Genomic DNA, 19,959 nt, shown 5'->3' with positions numbered 1-19,959 from the left:
GACTTTTACACCCTCTTACTGCTCTTACTACATCACCATAACTCACCCTCAGATATTTAACCCTGCTACATACCATAATACTCTACTACCCTTACAGCAGCATCAGCAGAACTTACGCTAACGACCTCACAGGGTCCTGCAGGAGTCCTGACCCGACCCGGTCTGCAGGTTCAGCTCGAGAGCTGAAACTGGTGATTAAATGTGTTCTGATCTTCATCTAAATTACAACAATAGACAAACACAGTCTGCTTAAACTAAAACCACACAAACAATATTATATATTTACATGGTTTTATTGAACACAGCATGTTAATATTCACAGTGAGGGTAAATAAAAGTATGTGAATCTTTGTATTTAATAACTGGTTGATCCTCCTTTAGCAGCAAAAACCTCAACCAATGGTTTCCTGTAGCTGCAGATCAGAGCTGCAGAACGGTCAGGAGGAATTCTGGATCATTCCTCTTCACTAAACTGTTTCAGTTCAGCTATAATATTATGGGATATCTGGTGTGAATCTCTCTCTTGAGGTCATGATGCTGCAGCATCTCAGTTGGGTTCAGGAGGTCAGGACTCTCCAGAAGGAGTATTTATTTATTTTCTTCTGTTGAAGTCGTTCGGTTGTTGATTTACTTCTATGTTTTGGGTCGTTGTTCTGTTGCATCATCCATCCATTGAATTTCCTGTAAAATATCTTGGTAAACTTGGGAATTCATTTTTCCATTGATGACAACAATCTGTCCAGACCCTAAGACAACAAAGCAGCCCCAAACCATGATGCTCCCTCTACCATGTTTCACAGTTGGGATGAGGTTTTGATGATGGTGTGCTGTGCGTTGTGTGTGTTCCTTCCAAACAACTAAATTTTAGTTTAATCTGTCCACAGTATATTTAGCCAGTACTGCTGTGGAACATCCAGGTGCTCTTTTGATTCAAACTTCAAACATGCAGAAAAGTTTTTTTTGGATAAGGTTGGCATCCTCCGTGGTGTCCTCCCATCAATTCCTTTCTTATTTCATGTTATTCTTATTGTAGATTTGTCAACAAAAATGTGAGCATGTGCCAGAGATTTCTGTAAGTCTTCAGCTGACACTCTAGGATTCTTCCTCACCTCATTGATCATTCTGCATGTGCTGTGCTCTTACAATCATCTTTACAGGACTTTACCATGCCTAGAGAGAGTAGCAGCAACAGTGCTGAACTTTCTTCATTTGTAGAGCGTCTGTCTTACCGTGGACACATGAACATCAAGACTTTTAGAGATACTTTTGTAACCCTTAACAGCTTCATGCATCTCAGCGCCAACCCTGATAGGTCTGGCTGTTAGCTAGTGACTAATTCACGACAACCTTTTCAAGCCTGGTTGTGGTGTCTGTTGGCATGATGATCCCAACCCTACCAAGGCTGGCTGTTAGCATCACAGCTAACCAGTTTGAGCACTTCCGAGCCTGGCTGCTGTGTCTGTGAGCATTGTGGCTCAAACCCTGCCAAGGCCAGCTGTTAGCACGACGGCTAACCTTAATGAAACCTACTGAGCCTTGCTGGGGTTCAGGTGGTGCATGCATCATTATCCAACATCCTGACCTCACTAAATTTGCAATGCTTTCTACCAGAATCTAGTAGAACATTTTTTTTTATTGTAGAGGCAGTTACTCCAACAAAAAACAGGATAAAATATTATTACAGTAGTATTAGTGTTCTCTTCCAAGCGTGTGGAGCTGCCCTGGTGTTGAGTTAGTGGCAGTTTGAGCGCTAATGTATTACAGGGGTAAATAATTCTTCATTGTTATGGTGGAATTATGGTAAAGAGGGGCTTTTTCATAACCTAAAACCACGTATGACTAACACACACACACACACACACACACACACACACACAGTGCTGTATCTGTACAGTGGATCTGAAACTAGCGGCTGCTGAAGCCGCAACGAATTAGCTGGCTGTGCTGCAGCTGTAGAGGTTAAATATACCACCCCCCACCTTCACACTCTTTCACCAGCAATAAAACAAACACACACACACACACACACACTTTACAGGTCACTAAATCCCCCTGTGTTGGGATTTATCTGCACCAAAACAACCAAATCCGTCCATTCTTGCACAGATCAGATCTGAATTCTTCACTGTTTACCAAACTCTGTCCACAGAAGAATATATCACCAATATATCACTAATATATCAATAAAACAATACCAATATATCACAAATATCACCCCAATACATGCATATAACACCAATATATCACCAATATATGAATAATATAATACCAATATATTACCAATATATCACCAGCATAACACCAATATATCTACAATATATCACCAATATAACACTAACATATCTACAAAATATTACCAATACAACAGTATATCACCAATAAACCAATATATCGCTGATATATTGTTGATATGACACCAATATACCCCCAATACCACACCAACATATCACTAATAAAAGACCAATATATCTCCAATATGACACCAATGTAACACCAGTATATGACCAATATATCATGTACCAGGTGTAGCAGTTGTCATAATCTTTACTGCCAGCCACACCAGAGGTAAAGCCACAATGCTAACAGTCCCAGTATCCAGGCTAGGACAGTTCAGAGAGGCTTAGCCACAATGCTAACAGTCCCAATATCCAGGCTAGGACAGTTCAGAGAGACTTAGCCACAGTGCTAACAGTCCCAGTATCCAGGCTAGGACAGTTCAGAGAGACTTAGTCACAATGCTAACAGTCCCAATATCCAGGCTAGGACAGTTCAGAGAGACTTAGCCACAGTGCTAACAGTCCCAGTATCCAGGCTAGGACAGTTCAGAGAGACTTAGCCACAATGCTAACAGTCCCAATATCCCGGCTAGGACAGTTCAGAGAGACTTAGCCACAATGCTAACAGTCCCAATATCCCGGCTAGGACAGTTCAGAGAGACTTACCAACAATGCTAACAGTCCCAGTATCCAGGCTAGGACAGTTCAGAGAGACTTACCAACAATGCTAACAGCCAAACTTAGCAGAGTTAAAGCCACAATGCTAACAGTAAAATCATCCCAGCTAGGACAGTTTGGAGAGTGTTAGCCACAATGCTAACAGAAAAGCAGCCAGTTTATGAAAGTTCAGAGAGAGTATAACAGTCACAGTTTCCCAGCTAGGACAATTAGGAGAGCGTTAGCCACAATGCTAACAGCCAGGCGCAGAAGAGTTGGAGAAGGCTAGCTGCAATGCTAACAGCCAAGGAGAATGGGACTATGTGGGCGTGGCTAAACACGTAGCTGAATAATTTTGCTCTGAATTGCTGGTGCTCTAGTGTAACACCTGCTGGCAGGAATGGTATAGTGCTAGTTTAATCGTACAGGTGATGGCAGATGTAGCGGATGTTCTGTATCCAGTATGAATTCCTCTCAGTGAGGACGGTTTTTATCGTTAGTAAAGTGTGAGAGAAGCTGGTGCTCGTCTGGATTAACCTGTTCTTATTTATACCTGTGTGTCGTGTGTGTGTGTGTGTGTGTGTGTGTAGAGTGTGTGTTTATGCTGCTGTTTCCTGTAAAGCCTGTGATTATTGTTACAGTTAGTAACCTGATACAGTTCAGCAGTAAATCTGAGCCCCAGGTGTTAAACTGCCCCTCTGCACCATTCAGAGTATTTATTTTATATTTTTACCTCATGACTCTTTGACGAATCTAAAATATAAAACATATATTGGTTTATTTAACACTTTGTTTTGAATGTTTTTCTTCATAGAGTTTAATATTAATTTTGTCTGGTACTGTTTATGTATCAAATGTTAGCAATGCAGCTAAAGGTTAAAATATACAAAATATATTGGGTTCACACTGTCTGCAATCAAATAAAAATCTGAGTAAATGTGAGAAATGTATAAAAAGTGTTTGATTTAGGTGGTTTGAGCTGATTATGGACTGAGATAGAGTTTATCAGTCAGGTTGCAGCAGGTTACTGTCGAGCGTGACCTCTGACCTGTCTGAGCTCAGTTAAATAAACACAGGGGGTTAAACTCGTTCTGTTCTGTCCCCCAGTCTCTCCCAGCAGTTCAGCTGCTCTCAGTACAGCTTTGCTCCTGACCACGGCAGGCCGGGCGGGGACAGGTATGGGACGGGGACAGGTATGGGATGGGGGCAGAGTAGTAGGTATGGGACGAAACAGGTACAATACAAAAGCATGTATGGAACAGAAGCAGGTATGGAATAGTGGCAGGTTGGCAGGTACAGGACAGAAGCAGGTACGGGACAGTGGCTGGGTAGCAGGTATGGGAAAGGAGGACATACAGGATAGTTGCAAAGTGGCAGGTATGGGACAGGAGCATGTATGGGATAGTGACAGGGTGACAGGTACGAGACAGTGGCTGGGTGGCAGGTACGGGATGTGAGCAGGTATGGGACTGATGCAGGTACAGAATGGGGGCAGGTATGGGACAAGGTAGTAGGTATGGGGCGAAACAAGTACAATACAAAAGAAGGTATGGAACAGGAGCAGGTACGGGACAGTGGCTGAGTGGCAGGTACGAGACAGAAGCAGGTACGGGATAGTGGCAGGGTGGCTGGTACATGACATAAGTAGGTATGGGAGAGTGGCACGGTGGCAGGTAAAGGACAGTAGCTGGCTGGCAGGTACGTGACAGAAGCAGCCACGGAATGGGAACAGGTACGGGACAGTGGCAGGGTGGCAGGTAAAGGACAGGAGCAGGTACCTACCAGACAGGAGCAGCTACGGGACAGTGGCTGTGTGGCAGGTATGGGACAGGGGCAGGTACGTGCCTCTCACTGTGCTCGTCCTGCACGTTATGGCTCTGGCAGCAGAATGTCCTGAGCTCAGACTGCCAGCAGCACCGGGTTAATGAATCACCCACAGGCCGTTTTAACCCACTTATGAAACGGAGGCGGTGCCGGGACGTCCCGGCGCTGGGGGGAGTGAGGGCTTATCTGAGAGGGTATAAAGCAGCCTGGAGACGAGAGACGGAGAGGACATGCTGACTCACCGCTGACCCTCCAGAAAAAACCCTTCTTTACCTTCTGAACCTCATCCTGTCTTTCCTCCTGCTCATCATGGGAGTCGCCTACAGCGTGGGAGAGTAAGTCCTGCAGCTGCAGACATATATGTCTATTTTAATTCATTTTAAATCAGAAATTTAAGTATTATGATAATTCACGTTTATTAAACCATTATTTTCAGTTGTAAAACTGTAGTAAGTGATGCAACTTTTTATTTTAATTACTTCATAGCTCCTGCCTAAAGAATAAGTACTCAAATTTATATAAATAACATTTAAACAATTGCAACAGTGCAGACATTTAATGATGATAAAATAATAATAAAGCACATAAAGAACTGAATCCTGTTTTTTTTATAGCTATGCAGGTATTTTTTAACTGCCTATGTGGACAATAAAAAGATTGCAAACTGCCAGTCAAACAATACTGTCTTTCAAGTGGGTCAGGCACTAGGGGGCGCTCCTGAGGTTTTATATATCCATTAAGAAGTGGCGGTAATGCTAACCAATCAGAACTCCGTATCAACAATGAAAACCAATAAGAACCTAATAGCAGTATTGCTAACCAATCAAATGTCAGTGGCAGTAATGCTAACCAATGAGAACTCAGCATCAGTAATGCTAACCAATCAGAGCTTAGCAGCAGTAGTGGTAACCAATCAGAACTCAGTAGCAATGTTTGCATAATGTAAAACAATTTCAATTAGTAGTAGTAAATCCAGCCAATGAGTACTCAGTAGCAGTAATGCTAGGCAATTAGAATTCAGTAGCAGTAACGCAAGCCAATTAGAATTCAGTAGCAGTAATGTGAGCCAATTAGAACTCAGTAACAGTAATGCTAGCCAATTAGAATTTAGTAGCAGTAATGATAGGCAATTAGAATTCAGTAGCAGCAATGCTAGCCAATTAGAACTCAGTAGCAGTAATGCTAATCAATTAGTACTCAGTAGCAGTAATGCTAACCAAAATATCAATACTTAGAACTGATTAGAATTCAGTAGCAGTAATGCTAACCAATCAGTACTAATATTAAATAATTAGTTATTTTTAGTGTTAGCGCTAGTCGTGGTTTTAAATGCATGCCGTTATCAGGAGAAAACGGTAAAATCTGGTTCAGTATTTTTGTACTGATTTAGATTGTTGTTTTTAAATCAGTAGTTTTAATGTTTAGAGTTTAAACTGTTCAGGTGTGAAGATAACAAACACTGATCATTGTGAATATTATCAGATATGGGATTTGATGCAGCGGTGTGTGTGTGAGTGTGTATGGTGTGTGTGTGAGGATGGCAGTTATTTCCTCAGATGGGTGGAATGTGTGTGTGTGGGTGTGGAACTTGATTTCAGGCCAACATCTCTAAATCTGTGAGAACATGTGCAGAAATGAGGGGAAAGCTAATATTACGCAATAATTCACTTTTTTACATTTACACTCAGGGAAAAAACACATTTCATAAAAACCAGGATGTTTCACAATATATTTAAACATCCGGACGCTGGAGCTTCACCTAATCTTCTTTATAAAAATGTGATTATTAGAAATGTTATTTTCTCATAGAAATGTAAGATATTTATCACAGTTTAAACTGAGTAGAACAGAAATGAGGTGCAGATTATGATAGAGATGATTTATTAATACTTTAGTATTAGCAGAGTTATCTTTAGCAGTATCAGAGTTAATGTTAGTATTAGTTAATTATTGTATTAGCAGAGTATCTTTAGTTTTGGCAGAGTTATCTTTAGCATAAGCAGAGTTATATTAAGCAGTAGCAGAGCTATCTTTAGTAGTAGCAGAGTTAATGTTAGTATTAGTTAATTATTGTATTAGCAGAGCTATCTTTAGTAGTAGCAGAGTTATCTTTAGCATAAGCAGAGTTATATTAAGCAGTAGCAGAGCTATCTTTAGTAGTAGCAGAGTTAATGTTAGTATTAGTTAATTATTGTTAAAATAGAGACAATTAGCTAGCAGAGTTAGCTTTAGTATTAGCAGAGTTGTCTTTATCATTGGCAGAGTAATCTTTAGTATTAGCAGAGTTGACTTTAGCAGTTTCAGAGTAACCTTTAGCATTAGCAGAGTAATCTTTAGCATTAGCAGAGTTATCTCTTTAGAATAATCAGAATTAGCTTTAGCATTAGCAGAGTAATCTTTAGCATTAGCAGAGTTATCTCTTTAGAATTATCAGAATTAGCTTTAGCATTAGCAGAGTTGCTTTAGTATTAGCAAATGCTTCAGTAGTATCACTGTTAGCAGTAGTATTATGTGGCTTAAATGTATAATTTGAGAAAAAGATCTTTAGTTTTAGGTAACTAGTTTACATGATTAAAGAGCTTAAGTGTTTAGTATAAACAGAGTTGGCTTTAGTTTTAGATATTTATATTCAAATAAGTGCTGTAAGTAAATTTAGCATTAGCATTAGGTGGTTCAAATGTAAAAATTAGATAGTTAGCTTTAGTATTTGGTAGCTAGTTTACATCATTAAATTGATACAGTTAGCAGCGTTAGCGTAGTGTCAGCAGAGGTAGCTTTAGTATTACATAAATGCTGGTAGCAAAGTTTGCATTAGAATTAACAGAATTAGCCTTAGAATGAGCAGATGTAGCTTTAGAATTAGCAGAATTAGCCTTAGAATTGTCAGAGTTAACTTTAGAATAAGCAGAGTTAGCTTTAGAATTAGCAGAATTAGCTTTAGAATTAACAGAATTAGCCTTAGAATGAGCAGAGGTAGCTTTAGGATTAGCAGAATTAGCTTTAGAATTGTCAGAGTTAACTTTAGAATTAGCAAAATTAGCTTTAGAATTTGCAGAATTAGCCTTAGAATTGTCAGAGTTAGCTTTAGAATTAGCAGAATTAGCTTTAGAATTAGCAGAATTAGCCTTAGAATTGTCACAGTTAGCTTTAGAATTAGCAGAATTAGCCTTAGAATTGTCAGTTAGCTTTAGAATTAGCAGAACTAGCAGATTTAGCTTTAGAATTAGCAGAATTAGCCTTAGAATTGTCAGTTAGCTTTAGAATTAGCAGAATTAGCTTTAGAATGTATAGGGCTAGCTTAAGTCTTAGCTAGTTTTTGCTGTTAGCAAAGATAGCTTCAGTTCTAACAGAATAAGCTTTACTTTTAGCAGTGTTAGCTTTAGCATTAGCAGAGAGTGGTAATTTGACGTGATGTTTACGATGTTTGCAATGTTTCTGCAGGGTGGATCACCTCTACACCTTCTTCGTTCAGTGGTCTCCAGACCTCTACACCAGTTCCGGCCGCAAGCAGAGCTTCCTCGTTGTGAACCGGCAGGAACTGGCCATGATCGACAGCTTACTGGATCAAACTGGACCTAATAACTGGGAGGTGAGTGGAGCAAAAACATGATAAACACTGAAAAAACTCTCTGAGAACTGTGTGGGCGTGGTCTGAGTATTCTAATGAGTGTGCATGACTGACAGCTGTCTTTAACAAACCAATGTATCTTTACGTTACCATGGCAATGCATACAACCTTGAGAGGAAGTAGCATAACTGTAACATAACGTAACGTAATGTTATATTCGGATAATTTGCTAACTTGTTGGTTCCAGTTGCTCAGATCTGGGTTTAGATTTAAATCTGTGTTTAAGTCTGAGTTTAAATCTGGGTTTGAGTGTGGGTTCAAATTTGAATTTAAGTCTGGGTTTATATCTAGGTTCAACTCTGGGGTTAGGTCTGGGTTCAAATCTGCGTATAAGTCTAAGTTTAAATCCTGGTTTAAGTCTAAATTTAAATCTGGGTTTAAATCAGGTTATAAATGTGGGTTTAAGTCTAAGTTTAAATCCAGGTTTAAATCTGGGTTAAAATCTGGGTACAAATCTGGGTACAAATCTGGGTATAGATCTGGGTTTAAATTTGGGTTTAAGACTGGGTTTATATCTGGGTTTAAATCTAGGTTCAAGTCTGGGTTTAAATCTAAGTTTAAGTCTGGGTTTATATCTGGGTTTAAATCTGGGTTTAGAATAAAATCTGGGTTAAGGCCTATGTTTAAATCTGGGTTTAAGTCTGGTTTAAATCTATCAGGGTTTAAATCTGTATTTAAATCTAGATATACTGTTTATCTGTGTTTAATCTGGGTTTGGGTCTTGGTTTAAATCTGTGTTTAAATCTGGGTTTAGATTTAAATCTGGGTTTAAGTCTGGTTTAAATTTGGGTTTATATCTGGGTTTAGGTCTGGGGTTAGGTCTTGGTTTAAATCTGGGTATAAATCTAAGTTTAAATGTGGGTTTAAGTCTGAGTTTAAGTCTGGGTTTAAATTTGAATTTAGGTCTGGGTTTAAGTCTGGGTTCATATCTAGGTTTAAGTCTGGGGTTAGGTCTGGGTTCAAATCTGGGTATAAATCTAAGTTTAAATCTGGGTTTAAGTGTAAGTTTAAATCTGGGTTTAAATCCAGGTTTAAATCTGGGTTTAGGTTTAAATCTGGGTTAAAATCTGGGTACAGATCTGGGTATAGATCTGGGTTTAAATTTGGGTTTAAGCCTGGGTTTATATCTGGGTTTAAATCTAGGTTTATATCTGGGTTTAAATCTAGGTTTAAGTCTGTGTTTAAGTCTGGGTTTATATCTTGGTTTAAATCTGGGTTTAGATTTAAAGCTGGGTTTAAGTCTAGGTTTATATCTGGGCTTGAATCTGGGTTTAGATTAAAATCTGTGTTAAGGTCTATGTTTAAGTCTGGTTTAAACCTATCAGGGTTTAAATCTGTGTTTAAATCTAGATATACTGTATATCTGGGTTAAATCTGGGTTTAAATCTGGGTTTAGATTCAAATCTGTGTGAGGGCAGCGTGCCGCTTCACTATCAGTGCCCTTATAAGGGGTTTACTTCCTCTTCTCTTCAGCTCTCACCTTCACTTTCCCAGAAATGAAACCACACAGCAGCCAATCGGTTGTGAGAACCAGCTCACAGCCAGCCAATCAGGGCGTGGGAGGCGTTGATAAATAGAGAAGCATGTCTGCTCACGCTCAGATCAGAACTCAGAGTAACAGAATCAGTACTAATCATGAGGCCGATTCTGCAGAACATCCAGATCCTGTACGTTAGTAACGGCGGTGAGGAACCGTACGTGGAGGTGAGGTTCTGCAGGAGAACGTCAGACACAGGGTTAATGATCCGCATCTCATTACGTTAAGATAATAACTCTGTTCTCCTCCTGCAGATCATCACCGTGCGAAAGTCTGCACGCTCCAGGAGTGTGTGCAGCTCCAGGAGTGTGTGCAGCTCCAGGAGTGTGTGCAGCTCCAGGAGTGCGCGGAGTGTGTGCAGCTCGTGGAGTGAGTGCACGTCTGAAGACGAGGAGGCCGAGGACACTCTTCCTGTTCTAAACCAGAAAAGCTCCATCCTGCAGGAACATCACATCCACAGCGTGAGTAACCACCACCACCTTCATACACACTGAATATATACTGCATAATTCATACTGCATACTGAACAGTTCAGAATAGTGCACACTGAATAGGTCATAATAGTGCACACTGGATACTTTATAATAGCGCATACTAAATAGTTCATAATAGTGCATTCTGAATATTAAATAATAATGCATACTGAATAGTTCATAATAGTGAAAAACAACTAATTCATAGTGCATTCTGAATAGTTCATAGCAATGCATTCTGAATAGTTCATAATTGTGGATACAAAATAGTTCATAATAACGGATATGGAATAGTTCCTACTAGTGGATACCAACTAATTCATAGTGCATTCTAAATATTTCATAATAGTGCATCCTGAATAGTTTATAACAGTGCTTTCTGAACAGTACAAAATAGTTGATCCTGAATAGATTATGATAGTGCATTCTAAATAGTTCATACTAGTGCATACTGAACAGTTCATAAAAGTGCATGCAGAGTAAGTCATAGTGCATTCTGAATAGTTTATGAGAGTGAATACTGAACAGTTCATAATAATGCATACGGAATAGTTTATAATAATACATACGGAATAGCTCATAAGAGCGGATACTGAATAGTTCATAAAAGTGCATTCTAAATAGTTTATAATGCATTCTGAACAGTTCATAATAGTACTAATGAATACTTTATAATTGTGGATACTGTATAGTTCTAATAGTGCATAACGAACAGTTCATGATAGCGGATACTAAGCAGTTTATAATAGTGGATATAAATATTTCATAATAGTGATACTTAATAGTTCATAATAGTGGATATGAAATAGGTTATAATGGTGGATAACAACTAATTCATAGTGCATTCTAAATATTTGATAACAGTGCATACTGAACAGTTTATAACAGTGCATACTGAACAGTTTATAATAGTGCATACTAAACAGTTTATAGTGCATTCTGAACAGTTCATAATATTGGATACTGAATAGATACATACTGGAAACAGAATAGTTCATAATAGTGGATACTAAATTGGTTAATAATAGTGCATACTGAATAGTTAATAATAGTGGATACTAAATTGGTTAATAATAGTGCATACTGAATAGTTAATAATAGTAGATACAGAATAAATACTGAATAGTAGATAGTGAATAATTCATACTGGTTGCTAAATAATTATTGATGCAAGCTGAACCATTCATACTGGCTGCTGAATAATTTATAACAGTTAGTTGATCATTCATAGTGGATACTGAATAGTTTAGAATAGTTAATGAATAGCTAATTCATGATGGATACTGAATAATCCACAATGGGCCATTAAAACAACACTGCAGACACTAAATAATTCATAGTGCATGTCTGTCAAGGTCATAATGAATAGTGAATAAATGATAGTGAATGCTAATTCACACCGGGTGTTGAACTCACTCAGAGCAGGTGGAGAGGGTGATAGTGGTGAATGGTGGCAGTATAGTATGAAGAGTTCTCACCTGTTGAAGGTAGTTCTCTGTGTATAAAGTGTGTATAAAGTGTGTAAAGTGTGTTAAAGTGTGTGTGTGTGTGTGCTCACAGTTGGCGGGTGGCGTGCCGGCTCGGGTCCAGGGCACGGTGTGGGAGCTGGTGTACAGCACAGCGGAACACGGTACCAGCCTCCGAACCCTGTACCGCAAGACTGCACCCATCGACCGACCCGTCCTGCTGCTCATACAGGACATTCACAACCAGGTCAGTCAGTGTATATCAGCGTATATAACTGTTTTCATGATTTTACTGAACACAACATGTTAATATTCACAGTGAGAGTAAATAAAAGTATGTGAATCTTTGGATTTAATAACTGGTTGATCCTCCTTTAGCAGCAAAAACCTCAACCAATGGTTTCCTGTAGCTGCAGATCAGAGCTGCAGAACGGTCAGGAGGAATTCTGGATCATTCCTCTTCACTAAACTGTTTCAGTTCAGCTATAATATTATGGGATATCTGGTGTGAATCTCTCTCTTGAGCTCATGATGCTGCAGCATCTCAGTTGGGTTCAGGAGGTCAGGACTCTCCAGAAGGAGTATTTATTTATTTTCTTCTGTTGAAGTCGTTCGGATGTTGATTTACTTCTATGTTTTGGGTCGTTGTTCTGTTGCATCATCCATCCTCTGTTGAGCTTCAGTTGGAGGACAGATGGTCTTAAGTTTTCCTGCAAAATGTCTTGGTAAACTTGGGAATTAATTTTTCTGTTGATGACGGCAAAATCCGTCCAGACCCTGAGGCAGCAAAGCAAAGCAGCCCCAAACCATGATGCTCCCTCCACCATGTTTCACAGTTGGGATGAGGTTTTGATGATGCTGTGCCTTCCACACATAGCGTTGTGTGTGTTTTCCTTCCAAACAACCAATTTTGGTTTAATCTGTCCACAGTATATTTATCCAGTAGTGCTGTAGTGGAACACCCAAGTGCTCTTTTGCTTCTTTTGCTCTTTTTTTTCCCGACAGCAGTGGCTTCCTTTGTGGTGTCCTCCCATCAACTCCATTCTCGTTTAGTGTTTTCCTTATTGTAGATTTGTCAACAAAAATTTCAGCATGTGCCAGATATTTCTGTATTCAGTCTTCAGCTGACACTCTAGGATTCTTCCTCACCTCATTGATCATTCTGCGCTGTGCTCTTACAGTCATCTTTACAGGACTTTACCACACCTAGGGAGAATAGCAGCAACAGTGCTGAACTTTCTCCATTTGTAGAGCGTCTGTTTTACTGTGGACACATGAACATCAAGGCTTTTAGAGATACTTTTGTAACCCTTTCCAGATTTATGCTTCAAGTCAACAATTCTTGATCGTAGATCTTCTGAGAGCTTGATCTTTTGTGTGAGGCATGATTCACATCAAGCAATGCTTCTTAAGAACAGCAAACTCTAAACTGCTGTGTGTTCTATAGGGCAGGACAGTGTGTATAAGTGTGTGTATAAGGATGTATACAGTAAGTGTATATCAGAGTATATAACTGTATTTTATGGATGTGTTTGCAGGTGTTCGGGGCGTTCTCCTCCGACCCGTTCCGAGTGAGTAATAGCTGCTACGGTACTGGAGAAACGTTTCTCTTCACCTTCGACCCGGAGTTTAAGGTACGTCCTTTATCCTCGTCCTCCTTCTGCTGTGCAGAACCTTGCGGTTCTTCTGACCGAACGTCTGATGGAGGTTCTGTTCTTTTGCAGACGTTCTGCTGGAGTGGAGAGAACTCGTATTTCGTACGAGGGTTCCTGGACTCTCTGCAGATGGGAGGGGGAGGAGGGTGAGTTTCCACCTTTTTCCCCGAATCAATGCCAGGAAATATACACAATGGCCACTTTATCAGAAACCCCGCCCCTGTAGCTCACCACTGCTGCTGGTGTTCCCTCAAGACAACTGTAGCTCACCACTGCTGTAAAGTAGGGTGTTTACAATAAATTGGCCACTGAGTGAAAGTACTAAATTAGGGTGTTTCCCAAAAAGTGGCCAGGGTGTGAAAGTTTAAGGTAAAGTAGGTGTTTCTAATAAAGTGGCCACAGTAAGTTAGAAACACCCTAATACTTTCACTCACTGGCCACTTTATTAGAAACTGTAGTCCTTTCACTCCCTGGCCACTTTATTGGAAACACTCTAGTACTTTAACTCACTGGCCACTTTATTGGAAACACCCTAGTACTTTAACTCACTGGCCACTTTATTAGAAGTACTTTCACTCACTGCCAATAAAGTGGCCAGTGAACGAATGTATTGTAGTGTTTCCAATAAAGTGGCCAGTGAGTTAAAGTACTGGAGTGTTTCCAGTAAAGTGGCCAGTGAGTTAAAGTACTAGAGTGTTTCCAATAAAGTGGCCAGTGAGCGAATGTATTGTATTGTTTCCAATAAAGTGGCCAGTGAGTGAAAGTACTAGAGCGTTTCTAATAAAGTGGCCAGTGAGCGAATGTATTGTAGTGTTTCCAATAAAGTGGCCAGTGAGTTAAAGTACTGGAGTGTTTCCAGTAAAGTGGCCAGTGAGTTAAAGTACTAGAGTGTTTCCAATAAAGTGGCCAGTGAGCGAATGTATTGTATTGTTTCCAATAAAGTGGCCAGTGAGTGAAAGTACTAGAGCGTTTCTAATAAAGTGGCCAATGTTGTTCACTCACGGTTTCATCCAGGGGCAATCTATTAAATACACCCTATCTACCCCATGTTTCTATTTACTGGCCGCTTTATTAGAAACACCCCATCTACCACGTGCTTGCACACAGTGGCCACTTTATCAGAAACACCTGCTAAAGTAAGTTTCCATTAAATTGAGTGTAGTCCCTGGTGTTGTACAGTATGTTGCGTGTTCAGTTCGGTGCTGGGTGTACGGTCTCCTGACTGCTGCTGTTCTGGTTCTATAGAGGTCCGTTCGGGTTGTGGCTGGACGCGGATCTGTGCCGGGGTTCCACCTTCTCCTGCAACACTTTCCGGAACCAGCCTCTCTCCCCCCTGCAGGACTTCACCATCCGGGCCGTGGAGGTGTGGACCTTCCTGTAGAAACCCGGCACCTAACCCGGCACCTAACCCGACACCCACTCTTCAGAGAGTGTAGCGGCGCTGTCGTTCGGAGAGTCCGACCTGCTATTCCAGTCTGGAATCGGAGCTCAGCGGTGGAGAACAGGTCTGAACAGGGTTCCTGATGGTCCTGCGAGTTCTTCACCGTGCAAATCCGCACTAGTCCGTTACGAGGAACGCCGGGAGCTGAAACCGTGCCAGCCTGCCAGCCTGGACACCTCCCGGCACCTCGCTTTAACACTACTGAGACTGAACTACTGACCCCCGTCCACCTGCCACCTGACCCGGCGCCCGACACGGCACCACCGGAACTGTTTACATTAGCGAGAGACTGTAATAACGGCGGGTAAACGGATTTACGAGGAGTTACGAGGAATGTGAGCATTTGACATGTTCAGGTTTTTTTTTACAATGATAAAAATACATTTTGTATTAATTTTTTTTGTATTGAGGGGAAGAAATAAAACATTTTGCACTTTTAATGGTTCATAAGTCGCTGTGGATCAGTGCTGACACTGTGTCTCTGTAATTCACATTTTTTATTAAAATGAATTAAAACAGAAATAATTCATTATCCTGAGTTATCCTGTTGCATTTTTTCCTGTTATATTTTATTCTAAATCAAAGCATCAATAAGTAAACAAATAATAAAGGTGGAGTACAGTGTTCCTAATGTTTTGGACAATAAACTACATTGTATATTATTGTCTTTTTATTTTTAAATACAATTATAGCACACATATAAACACATAAACACTAATATACTGTATATAATTGCATAAAAATGCAGTTATATCCTTTATTCATTTTTTTATTATACAAAGTTTCCATTCCACCTTAAATGGTGCAGCACCAGGAACCAGAATGTAGTTGAAAGTTGTACCCTAACAAGAACTGCCTTTATTCAATATTTAAGGTGGACCAGAAAATCCAAAATAAGAAGCTGTCCTCAGGCACCAGAAGAAGCTTGTTGCACCATTTAAGGTGGAACGAAAAGTTTGAATATGGAGTTGTCCTCAGATACCAATGTGTACCAAATGCACAATTTAAGGTGGAATGAAAAGTTTGAAAATGGAGTTGTCCTCACATTCCAGTAAGTACCAAGTGCACCATTTAAGGTGGAACAGAAATATGGATTGGTCCTCAGGCACCAGAATTTACATATTGTATTTACAAATATGAACCAAATGCACCATTTAAGGTGGAATGGAAAGTTTGAATATGGAGTTGTCTTTAGGCACCTATTGAACCATTTAAGGTGGAAGTAGTGATGCTACCCTTGAACCTGAAGCTTCGAGGCGTGTGTTGAAAAAACGACACGCATTGGTTCGAATCACTGAGCCGATGCTTGATTCGTTCTACAAAGATCACGTGACCAATGACGTCCGAAGCTTCATTTCGGCACACAACCACGTGACTGCTTCAGGGAAAGATTCAAAAGCGGCAAATCCTGGCGCGCAGTTCGAGGGTTGTTAGCGGAGAGAGAGAGAGAGAGAGAGAGAGAGAGAGAGAGAGAGAGAGAGAGAGAGAGAGAGAGAGAGAGAGAGAGAGAGAGAGAGAGAGAGAGAGAGAGAGAGAGAGAGAGAGAGAGAGAGAGAGATAGATAAGATATAGATAGATCATATATAGATAGATAGATAGATAGATAGATAGATAGATAGATAATAAAATATTAGAATGGAACTAGTAAGAAAAAGAGGCCGTTCTGAAGTTTGGGAACACTTTGAACTTTTGCCATCAAATAAGGTAGAAAATTATTATTTAGAAAATATAAACTTTGAAAGAAAACTATGCCTTTTAGACATATGGCATTTTATTAGTTCTGTAAGAGTGTACAATAATTATATATATATATATATATCCTCATAGTTCAATGTGTGTACTGTCATGGCATACATCCAGTAAAAGTGTTGCCTTATGACAACATATTTTGAAATAACCAACTGAACCCCAGCACTGTGGAAAAAAAATTATTCCTAAATAAAAACTAAATTACACATGTACATAACCACGTCCATTAAATATGTGCCCCCTGCCCCTTACACAAGCACCTTCACCTTTATGAGCATACATGTCTTTAATCAAATTCTTCCATATCCCCCATGCAGCATATCTACATGAGCCTTGCCTATGGAAAAATAGGCAATGGACTAGTGATACATGTAAACATGTTACAAACCCTGCTTGGAAAGATGTGAATAATAGTGAATAATATAATTTTAAAATTTGGTATATTAACAGATTAATAACATGGTGAAGGGAAAAAAGCAACAATGTGAATGCAATTAGAATTACAAGTGTAGTTTCTCCAGTGTGCCTTATCAAGGTACATTCTAAGTGTATTATATATTAATTAAAAATATATTACAGTTATGTCTTTTAATATAATGCATTAAATTATCCAGACATCAAAGTATTCTTCCATTTCCTTTTTTCAGTTTTTATTTAAACCTCAAATGTCATGTAAATGCACTGGAACAGGTTTAAAAACTGTAAAAAGACAAAAAAAACGCCCCTCGTCCTTTAAATACACAAAGCACTTTCAGGTTTTGCCCACCAGGTGCCGCTGATGTCCACTGTGTTATGAAGCTCCGAGTAATGAACCTTTTTTCGATACAATTAGGAAAAAGGCTTCAGTGCTTCAGAAAGCCTCGGTTTGCCATCACTAGGTGGAAGCAAACAAATAATCATGGAGTTGTCCTCACACACCAGTATGTACCAAGAACACCATTTATGGTGGAACGGAAAGTTTAAAAATGGAGTCGTCCTCAGACACCAATATATAACAGTTCTACAATTTAAGGTGGAATGGAAAGTTTGAAAATGGAGTTGTCTTCAGGCACCAGTATTTATCTATTGCACCATTTAAGGTGGAATGCTTACTTTGAATATGCAGTCATCCTCACATACCGGTATGAACCAAATGCACCATTTAAGGTGGAATGCTAAGTTTGAAAATTGAGTTATCCTCACATTCCAGTATGTACCTATTGCACAATTTAAGGTGGAATGGAAAGTTTTAATATGGGTTTGTGCTCACACACCAGTATGTACCAAATGCACCATTTAAGGTGAAACAGAAAGTTTGAATATGGAGTCGTCCTCAGACACCATGTACAAAATACTCCATTTAAGGTGGATTATAAATGTTGAACATACATACCTGTCAAGTCTCCCGTTTTGGCCGGGAAACTACCGTATTTTACTCCTCTTTCCCGCCGTCCTCCCGTATTAGTATTTTCCCGTAAATTTCCCGTATTATATTAAGATTAAAAAACATATATTATTGAGGAGACAGGGCACTGACCGCTCTGTGTCTCTTAACCAATCGTGGAGCCGATTCAAGGAGAAAGTCCCGCCTTTCAGGAGAAACAGCCAATCAGCTTGCAAAGGAGGGTCAGCGTGGGGAAGCCCCCTGTCGCTGTGAGTTCAGGCAGCTAGTCGGAGCTGCTGATTTTAAAACATATCTGGATATACAGCGATTTTTCTAAAAGAAAGGTAACGGTAGGCTAATCATGGAAACTGTGATGAGATTTTTCTGATAGCTGCTTAAAAATACTCGTCTCCGAAATAAAACACACAGATTAAACCTTTTAAAATAATAAAAATACAGCTTGTGACTCAGTTTAAGCAGAAATGTGGAGAGGACCGAAATGAACTGAACTGATCAGGAGTGATCAAAAGAAAGAAGTCTTAATTAAAAATGATTATTTTTACTGATGGAATATATCTGGTCCATGTCCTTTTAGTAAAAGCTCATGATACTATTTTTAGGTCACCAACAGTCATTTTGCAGAATTTGTGCACCCTTTGTTCAATTTTAAATCCATTAAATAAATAAAAAATATATCATATAAAAGAGTGCATTTATGCCAAAAAAGACATAAATCTTGTTTTTTAAAAAATATCTAGAAAAAGGTTTTTAATTTGGCTGTATTAAAAGAATGACATATGTAGGAATGTCCACAACATTTCAGATTCTGATAATCTAATTGTAGTGTAAGTGGTTCACATGTGGTTATTTTAGATTTTTTGTAAACCTGTTTTAAAATGTAAGGGATACTGAACCTTCGTTGGGCTGGTGGGACGGCTTTAAGCGGACAGAGGAAAATATCCCTTATTTTTAAATCTAAAACTTGACAGGTATGAACATACTTGTTACATCATTTAAGGTGGAATAAAAAGTCTGAATATGGAGTTGTTCTCAGGCACCAGAACATACTTGTTGCACCATTTAAGGTGGAATAGAAAAGGTAAATATAGTCATCCTCAAACACCACTATGTACTAAATGCACCATTAAAGGTGGAATAGAAAGTTTTAATATGGATTTGTCCTCAGACATCTATATGTAACGTTTCTGAGATTTACTCCGAGCTGTCATCTTTGAGCATTAAAATATTTTATTTAAATTAGAATTTTCATAGGGTAAACATTTTTATTTTGTATTTTTTGTTTTTCCTTTCCATGTTTGGTATAATGACTGTAATGTTTTATTATTATTATTATTATTATTATTATTATTATTATTATTATTATTATTACTATATAATTCTAGTAGATTATTATTATATTGAAATTATTAAATAATTTCAAGTCCATGTATCCATGTATATGGATAGTTCACTCAGTGAGTGGAAATCCTGCAATACAGGCTGGACTCTGATTAAACACCTCCCTCTAGTGGCTGTATATGGATCCTGCACTCTGAAACACTTGGAAAAAAAATAAAATAAAATAAAATAACGTGAGTTTATAAAATAATCTAATAAAATGCCATATGCTCATAATCCTTTGTGAAAAATTATAGTTATAAAAATGTTAGTAATAAATTTTATTGAAGCTCCATCCAAGCCTTACATCACCAAACAACATCATAAAGTAAAGTGGTCTCTCCCATTATAGAGTTTTTTTTTATTATATAATAAATAAATAAATAAAATAAATATTTCATGACATTATATCATATAATATTAAATTAAATTAATAATCTAATAAAGCAATAATGGTATAATATTACATGATAAATGCTTTAAATTATATTT

At 38.8% G+C, this 19,959-nt stretch overlaps 1 protein-coding gene across 2 annotated transcripts; it reads left to right on the top strand.

The window, feature by feature from the left end:
- The first annotated feature begins 4,222 nt into the window (after window positions 1–4,222).
- On the top strand, window positions 4,223–15,489 carry LOC111188593 (nuclear receptor coactivator 7). Of its 2 annotated transcripts, XM_049469466.1 has the most exons (7): window positions 4,223–5,092; window positions 8,199–8,346; window positions 10,177–10,383; window positions 11,956–12,108; window positions 13,400–13,495; window positions 13,586–13,662; window positions 14,762–15,489. In XM_049469466.1, the coding sequence occupies exons 1-7, from the start codon at window positions 5,067–5,069 to the stop codon at window positions 14,895–14,897; spliced, it is 843 nt and encodes a 280-aa protein (XP_049325423.1). In that variant the 5' UTR covers window positions 4,223–5,066; the 3' UTR covers window positions 14,898–15,489. The 2 variants fall into 2 exon arrangements, with proteins under 2 accessions (XP_049325423.1, XP_049325428.1); XM_049469471.1 differs by lacking the exons at window positions 4,223–5,092; window positions 8,199–8,346 and adding an exon at window positions 8,364–10,089.
- The last annotated feature ends 4,470 nt before the right edge of the window (window positions 15,490–19,959 follow it).

This window comes from Astyanax mexicanus, chromosome 1 (assembly GCF_023375975.1).
Source record: "Astyanax mexicanus isolate ESR-SI-001 chromosome 1, AstMex3_surface, whole genome shotgun sequence".
Classification (NCBI taxonomy): Eukaryota; Metazoa; Chordata; class Actinopteri; order Characiformes; family Acestrorhamphidae; genus Astyanax; species Astyanax mexicanus.
Note: the sequence above shows the minus strand (reverse complement) of the source record. Positions and strands in the feature narration are given on the sequence as shown.

Bases quoted from the DNA above. Each gene is read 5' to 3' on its own strand.
- LOC111188593 (XM_049469466.1), top strand. From the start codon at position 5,067: ATGGGAGTCGCCTACAGCGTGGGAGA. The intron at 10,384-11,955 runs GTGAGTAACCAC...GTGTGCTCACAG, and splicing joins AGGAACATCACATCCACAGC to TTGGCGGGTGGCGTGCCGGC. The intron at 12,109-13,399 runs GTCAGTCAGTGT...ATGTGTTTGCAG, and splicing joins TACAGGACATTCACAACCAG to GTGTTCGGGGCGTTCTCCTC.